Source organism: Ranitomeya variabilis, chromosome 2 (assembly GCF_051348905.1).
Source record: "Ranitomeya variabilis isolate aRanVar5 chromosome 2, aRanVar5.hap1, whole genome shotgun sequence".
Classification (NCBI taxonomy): domain Eukaryota; kingdom Metazoa; phylum Chordata; class Amphibia; order Anura; family Dendrobatidae; genus Ranitomeya; species Ranitomeya variabilis.
This window is the reverse complement of record NC_135233.1, coordinates 1075210848-1075232158: the sequence shown is the minus strand read 5'-3', so window position 1 is coordinate 1075232158 and position 21311 is coordinate 1075210848. Positions and strand designations below refer to the sequence as shown.

Genomic DNA, 21311 nt, shown 5'->3' with positions numbered 1-21311 from the left:
TCCGACTATTGGAAAGCACTACTACACTCCTCCGCTCTTGGAAAGACACATACCTATCTTGGATAGGCAGGAAAAATATTTTAAAAAGCATTATTCTCCCAAAGTTTGTTTACATTCTTAACATGCTCCCAATTCATTTACCGGGCTCCTTCCTATCTAAAGTGCATTCCTTATTTTTTAACTATATCTGGCAAAGAGGTAAATCACGCATTAACACCAAAACGCTTTCTCTTCAGAAAGACTTGGGAGGGATTGGAGCTCCAGACATTTTAAAATACTACCAGGCAGCACATATTTCAAGAACGATCCACTGGATCAGGAAATCAGTAGATAAACAATGGCTAAGCATTGAAGAAGCAATGTCCCCTATATCTCTGCACTCTTTGTTACTGGGTCACACCAAGGACTTGACTCCACCGAAACTAAACAATATCCACACCTTAGCTACTTTTAAAATATGGAAGAAAGTTGGCCCTGCACTGATGCCCCCTCTTTCACCACTGACCAGGGTCACTGACCTTTTGGACTCACTCCCCAGCTGTGCGGCCCATATCCCACATGAGCAATTAATCGTGGACGGGACACTTCTTCCCTTACAAGACATGCTTCAAATCCCGGGACTTTCTGGCCTGACAATTTTGCAATATGGTAAACTTTCTTTTCTCGTTGGCCAGCGCCGCCACCCAATTGATTTCAGTAGACCACTAAAGCCTTATGAAACCCTATGTGCCAGATCAAAAATACCCACTAAGACTCTCTCTATAATATACCAATCTCTGCTCCAAATGGACACTTCAATGAAAAGAGCATATCTAGCTCAATGGGAAAAAGATCTAGGCATTTCCTTCTCAGATCCTCAGATCAAATATATCTATATATAAAAATTCACATGGTCCTTCTGCCTGCGTGCGCATTCAGGAAAACTCATTTAAAATTATTTCCAGATGGTATTTAACTCCCAGTCAAATCAAGAAATGGCATCGCTCCACAAATTCCAATTGTTGGAGATGCTGTTGATGGCAACTTTTTACACATATGGTGGTTCTGCTCATCCATTATCCCTCTATGGAAGGCAGTAGCCTCTATCATCCAAGATTTACTAGGAAAAAACACTGCTTTATTGCCGGAAAATGTCTTCTTGAACCTTCCATTATGGCCAGGAGACGAGAATGCTTCCAAATTGTCACAATTTACTATAGCGGCAGGTAAATCCTTGATCCCCTCAAATTGGAATACTAAAGATATTCCCACTACTAAGCAAATTTACCTCAAAGTGGATCAATTGTACTGCATAGAAGAACTAGCAGCCAAAACTCACCATTCCTTTTCCAAATTTCAAAGTGTCTGGAACCCTTGGGCCCGATTCAGAACTCAGTCTAATTTTTATTCTGGGATATAGTCATTAAATATATGTACTCATTCCAGTGTGTCTTCACTCTTTCCCCCATCCCTCCCTCCCTTCCCTACCCTCCTTCTCGTCTTTCTCTCTTTCTCATTCCCTCTTAATTATACTTTCTCATTTCCTCTCTTTTTGAATTGATAATTGCTCTAAATTATTTCTCTTTACAAGAGGATATCCGTTCGATACTTTGTTTACTACTATTGTTACAAATACTTTTGAGAGAATGATAACAGAGATCTTTTGTTCTGATTCTTTGTACCAATTTGTTTCTCTCTTGATTGTTTAATGATCATTAGTACAAAATATCTTATTCTTTTAATCCGCTGTTAACCTTAAAATTTTCAATAAAAAGAACATTGAAAGAAAGAAAGATGAAGAAAAGAAGAACGACTCCAGAGACGACGTCATCTATAAAGTACCTGGATGTAAATGTTATTTGTGATACTAACTAATTCTCATGTTTTTATTATGTTAGGAGCATTAAAGAGAATGTCCAGGTTTGTAATGAGTCTGCAATCATTCTTTGTGACTGCAGACTTCTGAGTTCTCACAGTGCACACTGCCCGCTGTCAGGATTCTCTCGTGCTGGCGATTCACATACATGCAGTCATGCGCTGACTAGACATGTGTGGCCTCACTCAATGAAAATGAACTGAGCAAGGCCGGGCACGTCTGGTCAGAATGTGGTCAGAATTATACAAATCCCATGCTTGTGCTGACATGACCGTCCACCTGCAAGGGAGAATCCTAAAAGTGTGCAGTGCATTAGTTGTGAGAATTCAGAAGCTGCGATGTCAGGATTCAGCTCTGCAGGTTCCAGTAGTCATTACATGGACACTTCACTCACATGCGATTTTCATACTTGTGATCCTGTAATAACGAGCTTCTCTCTTCTGCTTCTCTCAGTTTTTCACTGAACATTGAGAGCATTATGGAGAGCGGCTCATCGGTATATGACGAAGTGTGCAAATCGCATATGTCCTTGGGGGAGAGGGGGGCGTCAAAATGAATTCTTGCCCCTGGGTGCCAGAAAACCTAGATACGCCTCGGCCGGTATGCTACTGCGAGTGGTGATTACCGGGTCCGGTGGAGGGAGGTCTGTGCACAGGCAGTGAGGCAGGGACTGAGGGTGTGCACAGAGAGGATGGAGACCCAGAGACTGCCGGTCCCAGTCTACGCCGTAGCCTGGAGCCCTCATTATCAGAGGAATATGACATTTAGTAAATTGTTTTTCTAAAGCTTTATAGTGTAGATTTAGGTCAGGGAGGGATGGTTAGGGAAGAGCTAGCAAGGTGCAGGGACAGGTAGTGATGGCTACTTGCGGACATGCACGGCACTTGCGGTTTTGCACTTGCAGTGAGATAAAAAACACTGCTAGCAGTGTTTTTTTTCCATTGCTGCAAGTACCGCATTTGCCGGATCACGGCAAAACCACCAGTGCCGCTCATGTCCTCAAGTCCCATAGGGAATGAATGAGGCCGAACGCAGTGTTGCCGTAAGTGATCCGTTATGCGGCAGATGCGGAAAAACTGCTGGATCTGCTGCAAAAGGCTACTTTCATACAGGGATTTTTGCCAAAGTCACTGCTGATAGCGTCATACTCACCAATGGGGGAGGCAGCACTAAAAGTGCCTAGGGCATCAGAAACTCTGAATATGGCCCTGCCTCTAGGCAACGTACATTCCACCAGACAAGAGTTAGGGCTTGTTCACACGTTCCTTTTCCTGCTGCGGAATTTTCAGGTCCTTTTTTGGTAAAACTGTGCAAATCCGCGGTGCTTTTCACTGCGGTTTTGTGTCTTTTTTCTTCTGCGGATTCCACTGCGGGTTTCCAGCTGCACTTTCCTATTGGTGCAGGTGGAAACCCGCTGCGGAATCCGCAGAAAGAATTGACATGGTACTTCTTTTTTTCCGCAGAAAATCGGCGCGGATTTTCCAGCAGAAAAAAGGAACGTGGGAACAGCGGATTTTGTTTTCCATAGGGTAACATTGTACTGTACCCTGCATGGAAAAAGGATGCAGATCTGCAGCCTCAAATCCGCTGCGGATCCGCAGCAAAAACCGCATCGTGTGAACATAGCCTTATACATTTATGCATTTCAATCAAGTCTCTGGTTAATTTGTTAAAATCAAATCCCATATCAAAAAGGGCCTGTCCACCATGACTGCTCCAAACCGCCTCCCTGGCATTAATTTCAAAAGCCATTAAAGATGTACCACTGAAAAAATAATAATAATTACACAAGTAATAAGCTATTTCAGTATATTACAGATCGCAATGTGTCTGATCAACTATATATTAATCAAAACATGTGTGTGCCGCCACCAAGAACCCCAGCAACTGGGAAGAGAAGCAATGGAATATATGGAAAAAGTGGGCGCCACATAAGATACAGATAATTAGTCCTGCAGCCAGGTGCAACCAAAGCACTAACTGAAATGTGAACCGAGACCAAGAGAAAGGAGCGCAAGAAGACGTGCACACACAGCAATTATCATCAGTAAAAAAGACTTTATTAAGACAAAAATGGCAAACAGACATAAATCACCATGAAAATTAATTAAATTAAAACAATTAAACCATACACGGAGCGACATGCAAAAGAAATAGAGAGCAGGCAAGTGAAAGAGAAAGAAATGTGTCTCCTCTCAATAATAAATATTTAAACAATGCATGTTCTTATGTATATAACACTCCAAGGAGTAAGAACCGTGAATTATATAATGAACAGACTCACAGGAGGGATGATGAGTTGACCATCTAGTGACAAAACAACACAATTGAGAGTATTCAAAGCCACAGTGAAGTGTTCATTATTAACTATATTAATAATAAATCACCAGATGGCAAACAAGGAAAAAGGATTTCCTGGAATGGTCCCATTCCTCATGAAAGTCCTGGCATTAAAGGATGGTACCAATCATCATAGTTACCCAGTGAAGTTTCATGCAGCCCGCACTGCCCAACACATGTCGCTGTTTAAAGCAGCTTCATCAGGGGAAGTCGTTATGGGTTAAGTCAAGTCCTTATATAAAGTGTGCAAGTGCACTTGCATATCACACAGCAAGCACTGACGCCTGTTGAGCGGTTCCGGTCATGTGTTGTCTGAAAGAAACGAATGAGCAAGCGCTGGAGAGCCATATGCGTTCCAAGCCACAGGAAATGATGTGCCTGCGTCCCATTCACCGGAAGTGGTGCAATCAAGTACCGCTACTAGTACGCTATGCGTCCAGCAATATCCACTATACAGATAATTTCCTACACATGCGTAAATCAACCAAATGCTCCTCACATGAAAACGATAAATATATACGTTCTATTTCTCAAAAGTAAGTTCATAGAAATTTTACTACATAAAAATTATTAACCCTTTAACCCCTCGAGCTCACAGCAATCTGGCATCAACAACCATAGAGGTCTTCAGGAGACCTCAGGTTGTCATGCTGTCGCACCGCTGACTCCTGATCACGTGGCAAGGGTCAACAGTGTGTGTATTTCCGACCCGATGGCCAGAAGCACTTTTTAAATGCCGTTGTCAGAATTTGACAGCGGCATTTAACTTGTTAATAGGCACGAGCGGATCGCGATTCCGCCTGTGCCTATGGCACATGCCAGCTGTTCAAAACAGCTGACATATCCCGGCTTTGATGCGGCTCACTGCATTGGATTGTACATTGGATGTACTATTCCGTCAGATGGCAGAAAAGGGTTAATATGTGAGCAAACTATCGATCCAGAACACCATTAATATATGAGCATACTCTCAATCCAGAACTTACAAAGGAGTATTCAATCACAACAGGGAATCAATCACTATAACATGAACAACAATTTTCATTTCAATATTTCACCATCAGAAATACAGAACTTTGGATCGGTGAATGAACAACTACACATGAACCAACCGATAAATCTCCTATGTGAGCATTACCCACAGACCAAAAAATGAAAATGTAAAAAACCAAATGGTAACAGCTGTGAGATGAAGTTAGGGGAATAGAAATCCAATGATGCAGACTTAAACATACTGATATGTGGCCATGAAAACATGAAAAAATGACCCAACCCAGGACATGTCCCATCACCCTCCCCCCAAAAAAAAGGGGGGTATGAATGTTGAAAAATTAATATGGTGGGAAGAAGAATAACCACAATTCATGTCATGAAGAAACTTGTAATGGATAAATCCTCATTAATGCCAACCGGACTCAGAGTTGAGTTCATAAATCCACCTTGATTCCAATCTCAATAGCTCACCCTGGCGATCTATCTTTTGAATATTAGGGTTGATCTTTTGAAGACCAATCTTTTGAAGACTAAGCCCACATGTTTGCCCAGCGTGATGTTCCAAAAAATGAGAAGTCACAGAGGATAGGGTTTTCCCCTTAGGCTAGGTTCACATTGCGTTAGGGCAATCCGTTTAGCGCTAGCGCTAGCGGATTGCGCTAACGCAATGTTTTTTTCGGGGCCGCGTTTAGGGGTCGCGTTAACGTCCCCGCTCTAGCAGATCCCCGATCTGCGAGAGCGGGGAACGGACCTCGGGCGTGCCGCGGACGCTGCAAGCAGCGTCCGCGGCGCGTCACAAAAGAACGGAACATCGCTAGCGCGAGCCGAAAAAGGCACACGCTAGCGATGTGCTACAGGCGAAATTTACATTGCTGTCAATGGGTGCGCTAACGGACCCGTTGCACGGCGTTAATTGCGACATTTTCGCCGTGCAACGCTGTCCGTTAGCGTGCACACATTAACGCAATGTGAACCTAGCCTTAACTAAATCTGACCTGGCCAGGTTTATATTGGACAAGTGTTGTTCCATATGTTTACGCAGCTCCTGGGATGTCTGACCAACATACACTTTAGGACTCGGGTGAACAAGGGCATAAACAGCATTGTGCGTCATACAGTTTATGTAATCCTTCAACATATATACATTAGAATCGTTTGGATTACTAAAGGATTTAGTATATTCCATGAAACCACAAGTGTTGCATTCACCAGAGGGGCATGACCCCTGTAGTCAAAATGTGGTTTAGGCACACTGGGGCTCAGAAGAGAGGGGAGGCATTTGGATTTGGGAGCGGAGAATTTGCTGAATTTCTTTTGCGAGGCGAGGATCCATTTAGCTTTTCCAGAGTCTCTGTGCTACCAGTAACGTGGAAGCCCCCTATATTTCTGTTAACAGTTGATGAACCTGAGTGGGGTCTTGCTTTTTGTGGATTGAGTTGAAGCTTTTATTTGGAACATTTTAAATAATATTTATGATGACATTTATCTGGCACTCTATGCTGAGCACTTACATCGGGGATTCAATCTAAATGTCTGAGTGACGTTACAGATGAAACCCCCGATGGATCCATTCACTATAATGAGGAAGCAGAGTCACTGTGGACTCAGTCTGGCCTCTGTTCAGCGTCATACTTTTCAGAAGTGCACAAAACTGTGGCCGATGGCACTTTTATGCAATCCTAAAAAAGACAGACACCACTGGATCACAGGATCTATGACATCCACAGTGCTTCTACCTTCCTAATTATAGGAAATCTTCCATCGGGGACTCTGTATTAATCACGTATTTCAGAGATTTACACTAATTATGCAAATTGTCTCTTCAGAGAGGAAGAGAACTAGAACTCTAGTGCCACCTATTGGAAGGTAGCAATCCAACAAGTCAGTGGCTGCTTAGCATGTCAATCTCCCCAAGGAGAAAAGATGCTTCTTGGATAGAGATTTACACTGAAATCCCAATGTTAGCGCTCAGCGTAGTGCGCAGGATAAATGTGTGCGAGTCTTGCTGCGATGTTTTGGAAGCAGAATGAAAAAAATCAACAGCATGTGAAGAATTGGTTTTATTTATTTTTTACACCGTTTCTTTATGCGGTATAAATTACTTTATTCTTCGGGTTTGTGTGATTACTGTGATCCCAGATTTATATTGGGTTTTTATGTTTGGCTGCTGTCACACACTTAAAGATGCTTTATATTGCGAAAACTAGTTTTTCCATCACAATATTTAGACAGCTATAATTTTTCTATTTTTCAGTCGACAGAGTCATGTGGTCATGTGAGACCTTGTTTTTCGCAAGATGAGCTGATGTTTTTATTGGTACCATTTTCGGGCACATGACTTTTTCATCGCTTTCTATTCTATATCTTTTTTTATGTTTTGGCACCTTTAAACAATAAAGCTATTTTATTGAAAAAATAATTATTTTTGCATCACTTTATTATGAGAGCTATAACTTTTTATTTTTCTGCTGGTGGAGCTGTATGGCGGCTTGTTTTTTGTGGGACAAATTCACATTTTCAGCTGTACCATTTTTACTTACGTTCAAGTTTTTAATCACATTTTATTGCACTTTTTGTTCGGTGGTATGATGATACAGCATTGTTTTTTGTGTAGTTTTTTTACATGCTCACTGACGTGTTAATTAGTGGAACAGTTTTATAGAGTGGGTCGTTACGGATGCGGCAATGCCAAATATATGTACTTTTATTGTCTAGATTTTTACTTGTATAAATAAATGTATTTATTGGAAAAATATTTGTTTCTTTTGTTGCTTTTTATTTGGGGATTTTTAAAAGGATTTTTTACACTTTTTAAATTTTTTTAAAACTTTTTACATTGTCCCAGGGTGGGTCATTATTGTATAGCATCAAATTGCTCATCTGATACTCTACAATGCTTCTCCACTGGAGAGCATCACATAAGCATTAGTGATGAGCGAGTGTACTCGTTGCTCGGGTTTTCCAGAGCATGCTCGGGTGGTCTCCAAGTATTTGTTAGTGTTCGGAGATTTAGTTTTCATCACCGCAGCTGAATGATTTACATCTACTAGCCAGGCTGAGTACATGTGGGGGTTGCCTGATTGCTAGGGAATCCCCACATGTAATCAAGCTGGCTAGTAGCTGTAAATCTTTCAGCTGTGGCAGGGAAAACTAAATCTCAAAGCAGTCACAAATACTCAGAGGCCACATGAGCGTGCTCGGGAAAACCCGAGCAACGAGTACACTCGCTCATCACTAATAAGCATCTAAGAGGCAGGGAAGGAGGCTGACATCCGCACCTAGTTCCACGGTGCTCAGAGTGTGGCCGTGCGGTTGTGGCACCATACATATACTGCTGTTTGCAGGAACGCAGCTCCTGCAAAGCAGTAAATGTATGGCGCATGGCAGGAAGGGGTTAAAGTACTATCTTCTCAGTGTGTGTTTGTTTACAATATAACTACAGGATTAGTAATGGATGGGTGTCTTATGGGTGCCTCTCCAACACTAAGTCGTGATGTCACCGCACAATACAAAGGAGACATCAACCAGACAAATATAAACCCCACTGGCCACCTCTACATGGCAAGTGGGAAGAGCCGGGCAAAGAATCAGAATTGGCTCATCTAATAGATGCTCCTTTTCTGGGTGGCTATGGGCTGCTATTTTTAGGCTGGGTTGGCCAATATCAATGGCCCCCTATCAGCCTGAGAATACCAGCCCTCAGCTGACTGTTCTAGAAAAGCTTGTTGTCAAAAATTGGGGGACTCCGCATTTTTCTTTTAAGTTATTTACTTAAATAATTTTAAAAAACTGTGTGGGGACCCCACTATTCTTGATAACTACCCATGCTAACCCTGACAGCTGAGGGTTGCAGCTCCCTGCTTTCAGTTTTGCCTGAGTGTTTATCAAAAATACAGTAGAACCTGTTATTTTTTAAAAATTATTTATCTAGAGCCCAGGCGCTGACTGGTGAATACTTCCATCAACTACTGAATGCTCTCACTGTTGTTAGCGGCAGTGGTTTAGGCGGAGCAGTAGACAGCATGGCAAACACTAGATGTTTGTGCCCCCTATTCAAGTGAATAGGGTCCCGGTTTGAAGCCGGGTACTGTTCTGGTACCCAAACCAGAACTTTTTTAACTGTTCGGCTGAACCCTGCAGATCCGAACATTTAGGCATCCGCCCACCTCTACTTGCTAATATACTATATCATTATTACAGATTCTACTCCATCACTTTTTAGTAAAACCTTCTGTACCTACTCCTGGTATATCCTGGACCTACTACAGGCCGGATATACCTTGGAAAAGCATAGTGGACCAGCTACCTGATTTTTATAGGAGCCCCTGATGATGAAGTCAGGCTTGTGCAGCAGATAGCTGTCAGGTACCACTCCAGGTCAATTTCCTGAACAGCAGCAGCTGACACCAATGGTCAGAGACATTGGTTTGGATACAGTGTCCTAGACTGGATAGGATGGCCACTGGTGTTGTTTCAGACTGTGCGGCTTTGGGTAGAGGACAGGACAGCCAATAGTACAGATATAGACTGTGTGGCTCTGGGTAGCATGCAGAACAGCAACTGGAACTGGTAGAGTCTGTATGACTATGGGTAGAAGACAGGATGGCCACTAGTACTGGTGCGGACTGTGTTTCTCTGGATTGAAGACATGTCGGGTATTGAAGCATGATACAGATTAGACAACACAGGATCAGACAAAGTGGACAAGGAGAGCTCACAATATTCTATGAATTATGTAAAATAGGAGTCAGGTCAGTTAAGGATCAGTGACCTGTCATAAGCCCATACAAATGCATACAGTGGGGCAAAAAAGTATTTAGTCAGTCAGCAATAGTGCAAGTTCCACTACTTAAAAAGATGAGAGGCATCTGTAATTTACATCATAGGTAGACCTCAACTATGGGAGACAAACTGAGAAAAAAAAATCCAGAAAATCACATTGTCTGTTTTTTATCATTTTATTTGCATATTATGGTGGAAAATAAGTATTTGGTCAGAAACAAACAATCAAGATTTCTGGCTCTCACAGACCTGTAACTTCTTCTTTAAGAGTCTCCTCTTTCCTCCACTCATTACCTGTAGTAATTGCACCTGTTTAAACTTGTTATCAGTATAAAAAGACACCTGTGCACACCCTCAAACAGTCTGACTCCAAACTCCACTATGGTGAAGACCAAAGAGCTGTCAAAGGACATCAGAAACAGAATTGTAGCCCTGCACCAGGCTGGGAGAACTGAATCTGCAATAGCCAACCAGCTTGGAGTGAAGAAATCAACAGTGGGAGCAATAATTAGAAAATGGAAGACATTCAAGACCACTGATAATCTCCCTCGATCTGGGGCTCCACGCAAAATCCCACCCCGTGGGGTCAGAATGATCACAAGAACGGTGAGCAAAAATCCCAGAACCACGCGGGGGGACCTAGTGAATGAACTGCAGAGAGCTGGGACCAATGTAACAAGGCTTACCATAAGTAACACACTACGCCATCATGGACTCAGATCCTGCAGAGCCAGACGTGTCCCACTGCTTAAGCCAGTACATGTCCGGGCCCGTCGGAAGATTGCTAGAGAGCATTTGGATGATCCAGAGGAGTTTTGGGAGAATGTCCTATGGTCTGATGAAACCAAACTGGAACTGTTTGGTAGAAACACAACTTGTCGTGTTTGGAGGAAAAAGAATACTGAGTTGCATCCATCAAACACCATACCTACTGTAAAGCATGGTGGTGGAAACATGATGCTTTGGGGCTGTTTCTCTGCAAAGGGGCCAGGACGACTGATCCGGGTACATGAAAGAATGAATGGGGCCATGTATCGTGAGATTTTGAGTGCAAACCTCCTTCCATCAGCAAGGGCATTGAAGATGAAACGTGGCTGGGTCTTTCAACATGACAATGATCCACAGCACACCGCCAGGGCAACGAAGGAGTGGCTTCGTAAGAAGCATTTCAAGGTCCTGGAGTGGCCTAGCCAGTCTCCAGATCTCAACCCTATAGAAAACCTTTGGAGGGAGTTGAAAGTCCGTGTTGCCAAGCGAAAAGCCAAAAACATCATTGCTCTAGAGGAGATCTGCATGGAGGAATGGGCCAACATACCAACAACAGTGTGTGGCAACCTTGTGAAGACTTACAGAAAACGTTTGACCTCTGTCATTGCCAACAAAGGATGTATTGAGATGAAATTTTGTTTCTGACCAAATACTTATTTTCCACCGTAATATGCAAATAAAATGATAAAAAAACACACAATGTGATTTTCTGGATTTTTTTTTCTCAGTTTGTCTCCCATAGTTGAGGTCTACCTATGATGTAAATTACAGACGCCTCTCATCTTTTTAAGTGGTGGAACTTGCACTATTGCTGACTGACTAAATACTTTTTTGCCCCACTGTATGTAAGCCGAGCACCACATAAAGCGCCATCTACAGGCCACACAGCCTCGACCACAGGCCGCCCAGAAGCACGAGAATCTCAAAAACTGAAAGCTAGAAATAAATATTAAACAACAACCACAAGATGGATCTCATCAACCAACGTATAATTTTAATCAGTATAATGGCGCCAACCTGACAGTGTCTGTAGTTTATGGAGCACAATTCTGATTACAGGTTTGTTTTAAGCTATGATGCTATACTTTCTATGTCAATGACTTATGTTGTGCCCCAAGGGACTGATTGCGGCATAACATTCACACAACAACGTGCGGTCTAGTGAAGAACAGCGGCACCAGAGGCCTGGAAAGCCAAGATGATAGAAGACATAAGGGAGGAGACAGAGGAGCCGATCGGAGGAATGGCGGAAGCAGGAGAGGTATGAATAGGACTGGGGAGAGTTTAGTAAAAACATTACAAAAAACTTTCCTGGTCTTTAGAATCCAGTAAAAAAGGTTATTAGTTTGCTGGAATTCAAACAAATTGATTATTTATTATTTATTATTATAGCGCCATTTATTCCATGGCGCTTCACTTCAAGTTATAGGTGAACTTTTGGTGAGACGAGTTCCCTGTAAGCAAGGCCATATTTAGAGTTTATGTTGCCCTAGGCACTTTTAGTGCTGCCTCCCCCTTTGGTGAGTATGACACTATCACTATCGGCAGTGACTTTGTAAAAAATAGCTGATGTGAAAGTAGACTTTTGCAGCAGATCCAGCAGTTTTTCCACATCTGCCGCATAACGGATTACTTACAGCAACACTGCGTTCAGCCTCATTCATTCCCTATGGGATTTTTTGACATTTGCAGCACTTGCCACGATCTTGAAAATGCGGTATCATACCTCCCAACTTTTGAAGAAGGGAAAGAGGGACAAAGTTTGAGGGGCACGTATTACTGCTGATCACACTGTTTCATAAACATTAATTATAAACAAAACAAAATATAGCCACACAGTGCTCCATACTGTATAATGACCCCACATGATGCTCAATACTGTATAATGGCCCCACATGATGCTGCGTACAGTATAATAGCCACACAGTGCTCTATACTGTATAATGGCCACACAGTGCCCCATATTGTATAATGGCCCCACATGATGCTCAATACTGTATAATGGCCACACATGATGCTCCATACTGTATAATGGCCACACAGCTCTATACTGTACAATGGCTACACACCGGAATTTAATAAAAAAAAACTGAAAAAACTTCCTCAGGTGCCGCCCCCCCAAAATCATCCCGCCCTAGGCACGTGCCCTCAAGGGCCTAGTGGCAAATACGGCCCTGCCTGTAAGTAGATCACATAGTGCCCAATGCAAAGCCCCTCAGCTGTAAAGGCCAGCATACACATTAGATAAAAGTCATCTGAACACTCCTTTACTGGTGGGATTGACTGACTATCAATGAAGGCCTCCAATATCCCATTCAACGGATAATTTGGGTAAAGAGAAGGATCCAGCAATTTGAACTTTAACACGCTGCCCTGTTTGTTTTCTTTGGCGATACGTCTTCCCAGGAGGTGTCTGACAGCAACTTATTCCTCCATCCCCATTGGTTGTCCGAGCTTTCATTTGCATGGAGAATAGCAATCCACCGAGCCTACAATCAGCCAACAGCTATGACATGTGTATAACCGGCTCCAGCTGTAGGAGAATGTAGACCACCGATCTGAAAATCCTCACCACTGGTCTGTGCTATTCATGGACATGTTGGGTCCTCCAGTCAGTTAGATTTAATTTTTAATTTGTAGCTGAACTCTATTACGGGAAAACTTTGCTCCGTGGATCAGCAAATCTCAAAGAAAACAATTTATTGGCCCGAATTTCTGGGCGGATTGTAAATATCACGTTACATTTTCAGTGTTATATAATGTGAATCAGAACTGCAAAATCACACAGAAGAGCAGGATCAGTCGGGGACATTTCATTAACAATGTAAGCATAAATGCTGAGGGATAGAAAAATAATACTGAGAATGCAGAAGGATTTTAGGTACGGTAGGATAGATTTATAGATATTCTGTGTAAATGTAGAAAAAAAGAAAGAAAGAAAGACAGAAAGAAAGAAAGAAAGAAAAAGAAAGAAAGACATGCAATACATAAATAAATAAATATAGGATAATGTTTATAGATGTTTGCACACTTATTTGTTTATATTTGTCTCTCTACAGAAAACCTTCCTGGTATTATGATCCCATCTGATCCCATCACATTGGTTCTGTCTATTATTTTATGTTTTCTTTTTGTCCTGTTCTTCTTTGGACAGAAAAAAAATGCTTATAATTTGCCCCCCGGACCGCGACCGCTACCAATCATTGGAAATCTGCACATTCTAGATATGAAGAGACCACATCTGACAATGCACGAGGTAACATTCAGTAATTTCACTTTTTTATCCTAAATGTTGATGATTTTGTTGCCTGGAAGGAATGGGAATATAATAAGCCAATAAGTAGAGAATAGAGTAAATATTTAGAAGGCTTTGATTACTGTAGACTTTCTTCACACAGTTTGCTTGTATTTTTTGGGCTTGAATATATATTCTATATATGTATATACAGTATATAGAATATATATATATATATATATATATATATATATATATATATATATACACATACACATATGGTATATATACTGTACATGTATCCTCACACATTTTTAGAGTCACCTAGAGAATTATAACAAATGGTCACAACTAGGGCACAATGCATTTAAAAAACTCTATGTATTCCCAAACAAAATCACAACAAGTAACGACAGAAGCCACAACCAAAAACTCTATGTTTGTAGTTCATTTTGTGTATATAAAAATATCAGTCATTCATTGTACAGGAAGAGGAGGAGGTGAGCTGTGATCTCACCTATAGTGAATAGTGGACCCTGCATTATCTACAACATATAGAACATTGTACAGGAGGAGGAGGTGGTGAGCTGTGATTTAATTTATTGTGAATGGTGGCTCTTGTGTTATCTAACATTAATAAGTGTTACATATAAACTGGTTCCAATCAAATACTGTATACTTGTGGAGTTTTAGGATTCCAGATGGTTTTGACTTTTCCAAAAATTGCAACTTTTTCACATTTTGGTAAAAATGGTTTCCAATCTCCTCATGGAGAGATTTTATATCTGTCTGAATTTTTTGTGCAAATTTTGCAGACCGTGCAACTTTTTGCTTTAAAAAAAAAAGGAAAAAAATAAATAAATGGAGACAGAAAAAAATAATTTTTATTTTATGCAAAAATTCATGTTCTAGTTTGAAATAATTTGGCACAAAAAACATCAAGACAAAGAAAAAGAAATGTGACTTCACCCCTTCATGACCTTTGACGTAGATGTATGTCAAAAGTCGTATCTCTGCCTTTGATGCTGACATACCCCGAACCTGCATGTTTTCTAGCAGATGATGGCTGATTTCATCAGACATCATGTGTAGTGATGAGCAAATACATTCTGCGCTATTTGTTACTTGCAAGAATAGTACAGTATTCGGGCTATTTGTTACTCAGTGAGTAATTAGATATTCACTTCTGTATATTCGAGTGACCCACCCAGCATGTTAGGTGCTTTATTTGCAGCTGATGAATATGATGGTCTGGCTTGCCAATCACAGTAATGCTGACGCCATCTTTGGTGTGGCATTACTGTGATTGGCTGGCCTTCCAACGTCATAGGGACTAATTAAAGGCTGTCGGTGCCATCTTGCGCACATTGCAGATGGAAACAGCATACGGAGAGCGTAGTTTCAACATAGGGAGAGTGAAAGGAGCATAGGGAGAGTGATAGAAAGTTATAATGAGCGTTATTCTATAAAAAAAAGCTCTATTAAGAGCTGAAGATTGATTGTGAAGAGATTATTTGATTATTAGGTGGGGATTTAAGTAGGGAGACATATATTAGGATGGAGAGTGAAACACAGGCAGGCACCTGGGTGTTTAATCATTGCAAGTACATGCTGCAGATCTCTGTTATTTTCCACTGTGTTGCATAGTAGTTAGTATTATAAACAGACTGTGGTATTAGGTTGAAATAGTGAGGGTTTCATCCACTACCAAAATATACAGTTCATCTCTTTACAGAGGGAAATAATATTAGGTAGTACCATCATATACAAAACCATTTTGGGAGTAGCTACATAATATTCCTGTGTAGCAGCCTATATTTTTTTTTTTACCGCAAAATAATATTCCTCAGTGGCAGCATATATTAACGTCCATTTTAAAATCTAATTGCTAAATAATATTCTTCATCTATTGATTAAAATACCTAATATTTGCCTAGCAGTTGTGCGAATGGTGCAATCTGGGGAGAAATAATCATACATGACTAGTGTTGAGCGATACCATCCGATACTTGAAAGTATCGGTATCGGATAGTATCGGCCGATACCCGAAAAGTATCAGATATCGCCGATACCGATACCGGATACCCATACAAGTCAATGGGACACCAAGTATCGGAAGGTATCCTGATGGTTCCCAGGGTCTAAAGGAGAGGAAACTCTCCTTCAGGCCCTGGGATCCATATCCATGTAAAAAATAAAGAATTAAAATAAAAAATAGGGATATACTCACCCTCTGACGCGCTCTGGTTGTAGCCGGCAGCCTTCGTTCCTAAGAATGAGCAGTTTAGGACCCTCATTGACGTCGCGGCTTCTGATTGGTCGCGTGCCACTCATGTGACCGCTCACGCGACCAATCACAGGCCGCAACGTCATCGCAGGCCCTAAACTCCTCAATCACGCCTGTGATTGGTCGCGTGAGCGGTCACATGAGCGGCACGCGACCAATCAGAAGCCACGACGTCATCGAGGGTCCTAAACTGCTCATTCTTAGAAACGGAAGCTGACGGTTACTACCAGGGCGCATCAGAGGGTGAGTATATCCCTATTTTTTATTTTAATTCTTTATTTTTTACATGGATATGGATCCCAGGGCCTGAAGGAGAGTTTCCTCTCCTTCAGACCCTGGGAACCATACACTGGGAACTTCCGATTCCAATTTCCGATACCACAAAAGTATCGGAACTCGGTATTGGAATTCCGATACCGCAAGTATCGGCCGATACCCGATACTTGCGGTATCGGAATGCTCAACACTAGGGTTGAGCGAAACGGGTCGTTCATTTTCAAAAGTCGCCGACTTTTGGCAAAGTCGGCGTCTCATGAAACCGAGCCGATCCCAGCGTTGCATCGGCCATGCGGTACGCGACTTTCGCGCCAAAGTCGCGTTTCAATGACGCGAAAAGCGCCATTTCTCAGCCAATGAAGGTGAACGCAGAGTGTGGGCAGCGTGATAACATAGATCTCAGTCCCCACCATCTTAGAGAAGGGCATTGCAGTGATTGGCTTGCTTTCTGCCGCATCACAGGGGCTATAAAGGGGCGTTCCCGCCGACCGCCATCTTACTGCTGCTGATGTGAGCGTAGGGAGAGGTTGCTGCCGCTTCTTCAGAAGCAGGGATAGTGATAGGCAGGGTACATAAAGCTGCAAACCGCTTGTGCTGTAGCGATTTCCACTGTCCAACACCACCTTTTGTTTGCAGGGACAGTGGAAGCTACATTTTTTTTTCCTCAGCGCTGTCGCTCATTGGGCTGCCCTAGAAGGCTCCCTGACCCTGATAGCTGCGATGCTGTGCCTGTGTGGGTACGACGCTGTGCAAACCAACTGCTTTTTTCAAAGCACAAATCCTCTTGTTCCTTCCTTTCTGCACAGCTATCTTTTTTGTTTGTCCACACTTTTTATTTAATTTGTGCATCAGTCCACTCCTTATTGCTGCCTGCCATACCTGGCTGAGATTACTGCAGGGAGATAGTAATTGTAGGACAGTCCCTGTTTTTTGTTTTTTTTTTGTGGGAGATTAAGATTGGCATTTCTGCTAGAGTGCCATCCCTGTGTGTGCCATCTCTCACTCAGTGGGCCATAGAAAGCCTTTTTTTTTTATTATTTGGTTTCTAAAGTCTCCCTGAAAAAAAAAAAAAAATCAAACAGTAGGAGATTAATATTGCCCTTTCTGCTTGTGTGCCACTCCTGACTCCTTTGTGTGCCATCTCTCACTCAGTGGGCCATAGAAAGCCTTTGTTTTTTTATTATTTGGTTTCTAAAGTCTCCCTGAAAAAAAATAAAATTCAAACAGTAGGAGATTAATATTGCCCTTTCTGCTTGTGTGCCACTCCTGACTCCTGTGTGTGCCATCTCTCACTCAGTGGGCCATAGAAAGCCTATTTATTTTTTTGCTTGATTTGGGTTCTAAAATCTACCTGAAAAAAAATCACTACATCAATCAGTGGGAGAAAAATATTGGCCTCAGTCAGGGCTTGTGTGCCACTCCTGACTCCTGTGTGTGCCATCTCTCACTCAGTGGGCCATAGAAAGCCTATTTATTTTTTGCTTGATTTGGGTTCTAAAATCTACCTGAAAAAAAATCACTACATCAATCAGTGGGAGAAAAATATTGGCCTCAGTCAGGGCTTGTGTGCCACTCCTGACTCCTGTGTGTGCCATCTCTCACTCAGTGGGCCATAGAAAGCCTATTTATTTTTTATTATTTTGTTTCTAAAGTCTCCCTGAAAAAGAAAAAAAAAAGAAAACAGTGGGAGATTAATATTGACATTTGTGCTTGAGTGACAGTCCTGCGTGTGTGGCATCTCTGTGATTTGGTGCCACAGAAAACAGAGTGTGTAACATTGTGCCTGATTTTCCTTGTGGTCTCACCAACCTGTGAAGGGATATTGAAATCATACTGAAGTTATAGCTCACCGTGTAAGTTGTTTGACAGCAACATGGGGGCGTTCATTGTCAGCTGGTAATGATGGTAGTGGTAGTGGAGCATCAGGTGGTCGTGGGGATAAAAATATTCCACCTAAGTCTGGAGCTGTGGAAGCCAGTTTCGTCGTCTGGCTACACAAGACCTCGAACGCTCTCTTTTCTGGGAGTACGAAAACCGCTTTTAAAGGCGGAGCAGCAACAGCAAGTTTTGGCTTACATTGCAGACTCAGCCTCTAGCTCTTTTGCCTCCTCTTCTGAAACTGGTAAATGTAAAAGCAGCGCGTCGCTTGTGGATGTTCACGGTCAGGGACAAGTCACTTCCTTGTCCTCTTCAGCAAAAACTACAACAAGAGAGAAGGATGCAGCAGGCGACACAACGGGTTACTCCATGGAGCTCTTTACACATACCGTCCCTGGCTTAGAAAGTGAAACACTTAACAGGCCATGCCCATTACAAGTAGATTCTGACATGGAGTGCACTGATGCACAGCCACAGCCAGAGTACTATGCTGCTCCTTTGACTCAGACCACCACATTGCCCTCTCAGGGTACTGATCCACAATCAGACCCTGATGAGACTATGTTGCCCCGCCACGAACGCTATACCACCGACCGACACAGTGACACAGACGAAGTTGCACACGAGCTCGAAGAGGAGGTAATAGATGACCCAGTTGTTGACCCCGATTGGCAGCCATTGGGGGAACAGGGTGCAGGCGGCAGTAGTTCAGAAGCGGAGGTGGAGGAGGGGCCGCAGCAGGCATCAACATCACAACAGGTTCCATCTGCCGGGCCCGTATCTGGCCCAAAACGCGTGTCAAAGCCAAAACCTGTTGGAGGACAGCGTGGCCATCCGGTTAAAGCTCAGTCTGCAATCCCTGAAAAGGGATCCGATGCTAGGAAGAGTGCAGTCTGGCATTTTTTTAAACAACATCCAATTGATCAGCGCAAAGTCATCTGTCAAAAATGTTCAACTAGCTTAAGCAGAGGTCAGAATCTGAAAAGTCTAAATACTAGTTGCATGCATAGACACTTAACCACCATGCATTTTCAAGCCTGGACTAACTACCAAACGTCCCTTAAGGTTGTAGCACCCTCGGCCAATGAAGCTAGTCAGCAACGCAACATCCCTTCCGTCACTGTAAGGCCACCATTTTCCGCACCACCGGCAGTATCTGTGCAGGTTTCTTTGCCAGCCAAAAGCAGTCAGGGTCAGGGAATCACCAGTTTTGTAGGAGGAAATATTGCATCTAGGGCACCGGTGGAAACAATACCGTCTCCAACCGTCTCTCAGTCTGCCATGTACACCGGCACACCCGAAAGTTCCACGATCTCCAGCTCTCCAGTCCAGCTCACCCTACATGAGACTCTGGTTAGAAAAAGGAAGTACTTATCCTCGCATCCGCGTACACAGGGTTTTAACGCCCACATAGCTAGACTAATCTCGTTAGAGATGATGCCCTACCGGTTAGTTGAAAGTGAAGCTTTCAAGGCCCTGATGGAGTACGCTGAACCACGATACGAGCTACCCAGTCGACACTTTTTTTCCAGAAAAGCCATCCCAGCCCTGCACCAGCATGTTAAACAGCGCATCGTCCATGCACTCAGGCAATCTGTGAGTACAAAGGTGCACCTGACTACAGATGCATGGACCAGTAGGCATGGCCAGGGACGTTATATGTCCATCACGGCACACTGGGTGAATGTGCTGGATGCAGGGTCCACAGGGGACATCAATTTCGGGACAGTTGTGCCTAGCCCACGGTCTAGGAAACAGTTGGCTGTAGGCGTTCGCACCCCCTCCTCCTCCTCCTCCTCGTCCTCCTGCAGAAGCTACAGCTCTTCCACAGACCGCAGTCGGCCAACCACTCCATCGGCAGATGACACTGTTGCACACCAGTTGTCCCATTATGGGCCAGCTACTGGCAAGCGTCAGCAGGCTGTATTGGCTATGAAGTGTTTGGGCGACAACAGACACACCGCGGAAGTTCTGTCCGAGTTCTTGCAACAAGAAACGCAGTCGTGGCTGGGCACAGTAGATCTTGAGGCAGGCAAGGTAGTGAGTGATAACGGAAGGAATTTCATGGCTGCCATCTCCCTTTCCCAACTGAAACACATTCCTTGCCTGGCTCACACCTTAAACCTGGTGGTGCAGTGCTTATTGAAAACTTATCCTGGTTTCTCCAACCTGCTCCTCAAAGTGCGTGGACTTTGCTCACATATCCGACGTTCGCCTGTACACTCCAGCCGTATGCAGACCTATCAGCGGTCTTTGAACCTTCCCCAGCATCGCCTAATCATAGACGTTGCAACAAGGTGGAACTCAACACTGCACATGCTTCAGAGACTGTGCCAACAGAGGCGGGCTGTTATGTTTTTGTGGGAGGATACACATACACGGGCAGGCAGTAGGATGGCAGACATGGAGTTGTCAGGTGTGCAGTGGTCAAAGATACAAGACATGTGTCAAGTCCTTCAGTGTTTTGAGGAATGCACACGGCTGGTTAGTGCAGACAACGCCATAATAAGCATGAGCATCCCCCTAATGCGTCTGCTGATGCAAAGTTTGACGCACATAAAGGATCAGGCGTCTGCACCAGAGGAAGAGGAAAGCCTTGATGACAGTCAGCCATTGTCTGGTCAGGGCAGTGTACAGGACGAGGTAGCGGGCGAAGAGGAGGTGGAGGACGAGGAGAATGATGGGGATGAGTATATTTTTAATGCGGAAGCTTTCCCGGGGGCACTGGAAATTGGTTGCGTGGCAAGGCCGGGTTCTGGTTTTTTGAGGGACACAAGTGACGTAGATTTGCCTGAAACTGCCCCTCAACCAATCACAACCGGAGATTTGACAACTGGAACTTTGGCCCACATGGCGGATTATGCCTTACGTAACCTAAAAAGGGACACACGCATTAC

The 21311-nt window shown here is 43.2% G+C and overlaps 2 protein-coding genes across 4 annotated transcripts in view; both read left to right on the top strand.

The window, feature by feature from the left end:
* The window catches only part of LOC143808691 (cytochrome P450 2K1-like), a 1051026-nt gene that overhangs the window by 206780 nt on the left and 822935 nt on the right, over window positions 1-21311 (top strand). The window lies entirely within an intron of this gene.
* Window positions 13506-21311, top strand: part of LOC143808693 (cytochrome P450 2K1-like) — a 486681-nt gene continuing 478875 nt past the window's right edge. For all 3 annotated transcript variants that reach the window (XM_077291614.1, XM_077291613.1, XM_077291612.1), the window contains exons 1-2: window positions 13506-13562; window positions 13798-13994. In XM_077291614.1, the coding sequence (XP_077147729.1) occupies window positions 13815-13994 (180 nt within the window). In that variant the 5' untranslated portion in view covers window positions 13506-13562; window positions 13798-13814. The remainder of the gene's footprint in view (window positions 13563-13797; window positions 13995-21311) is intronic.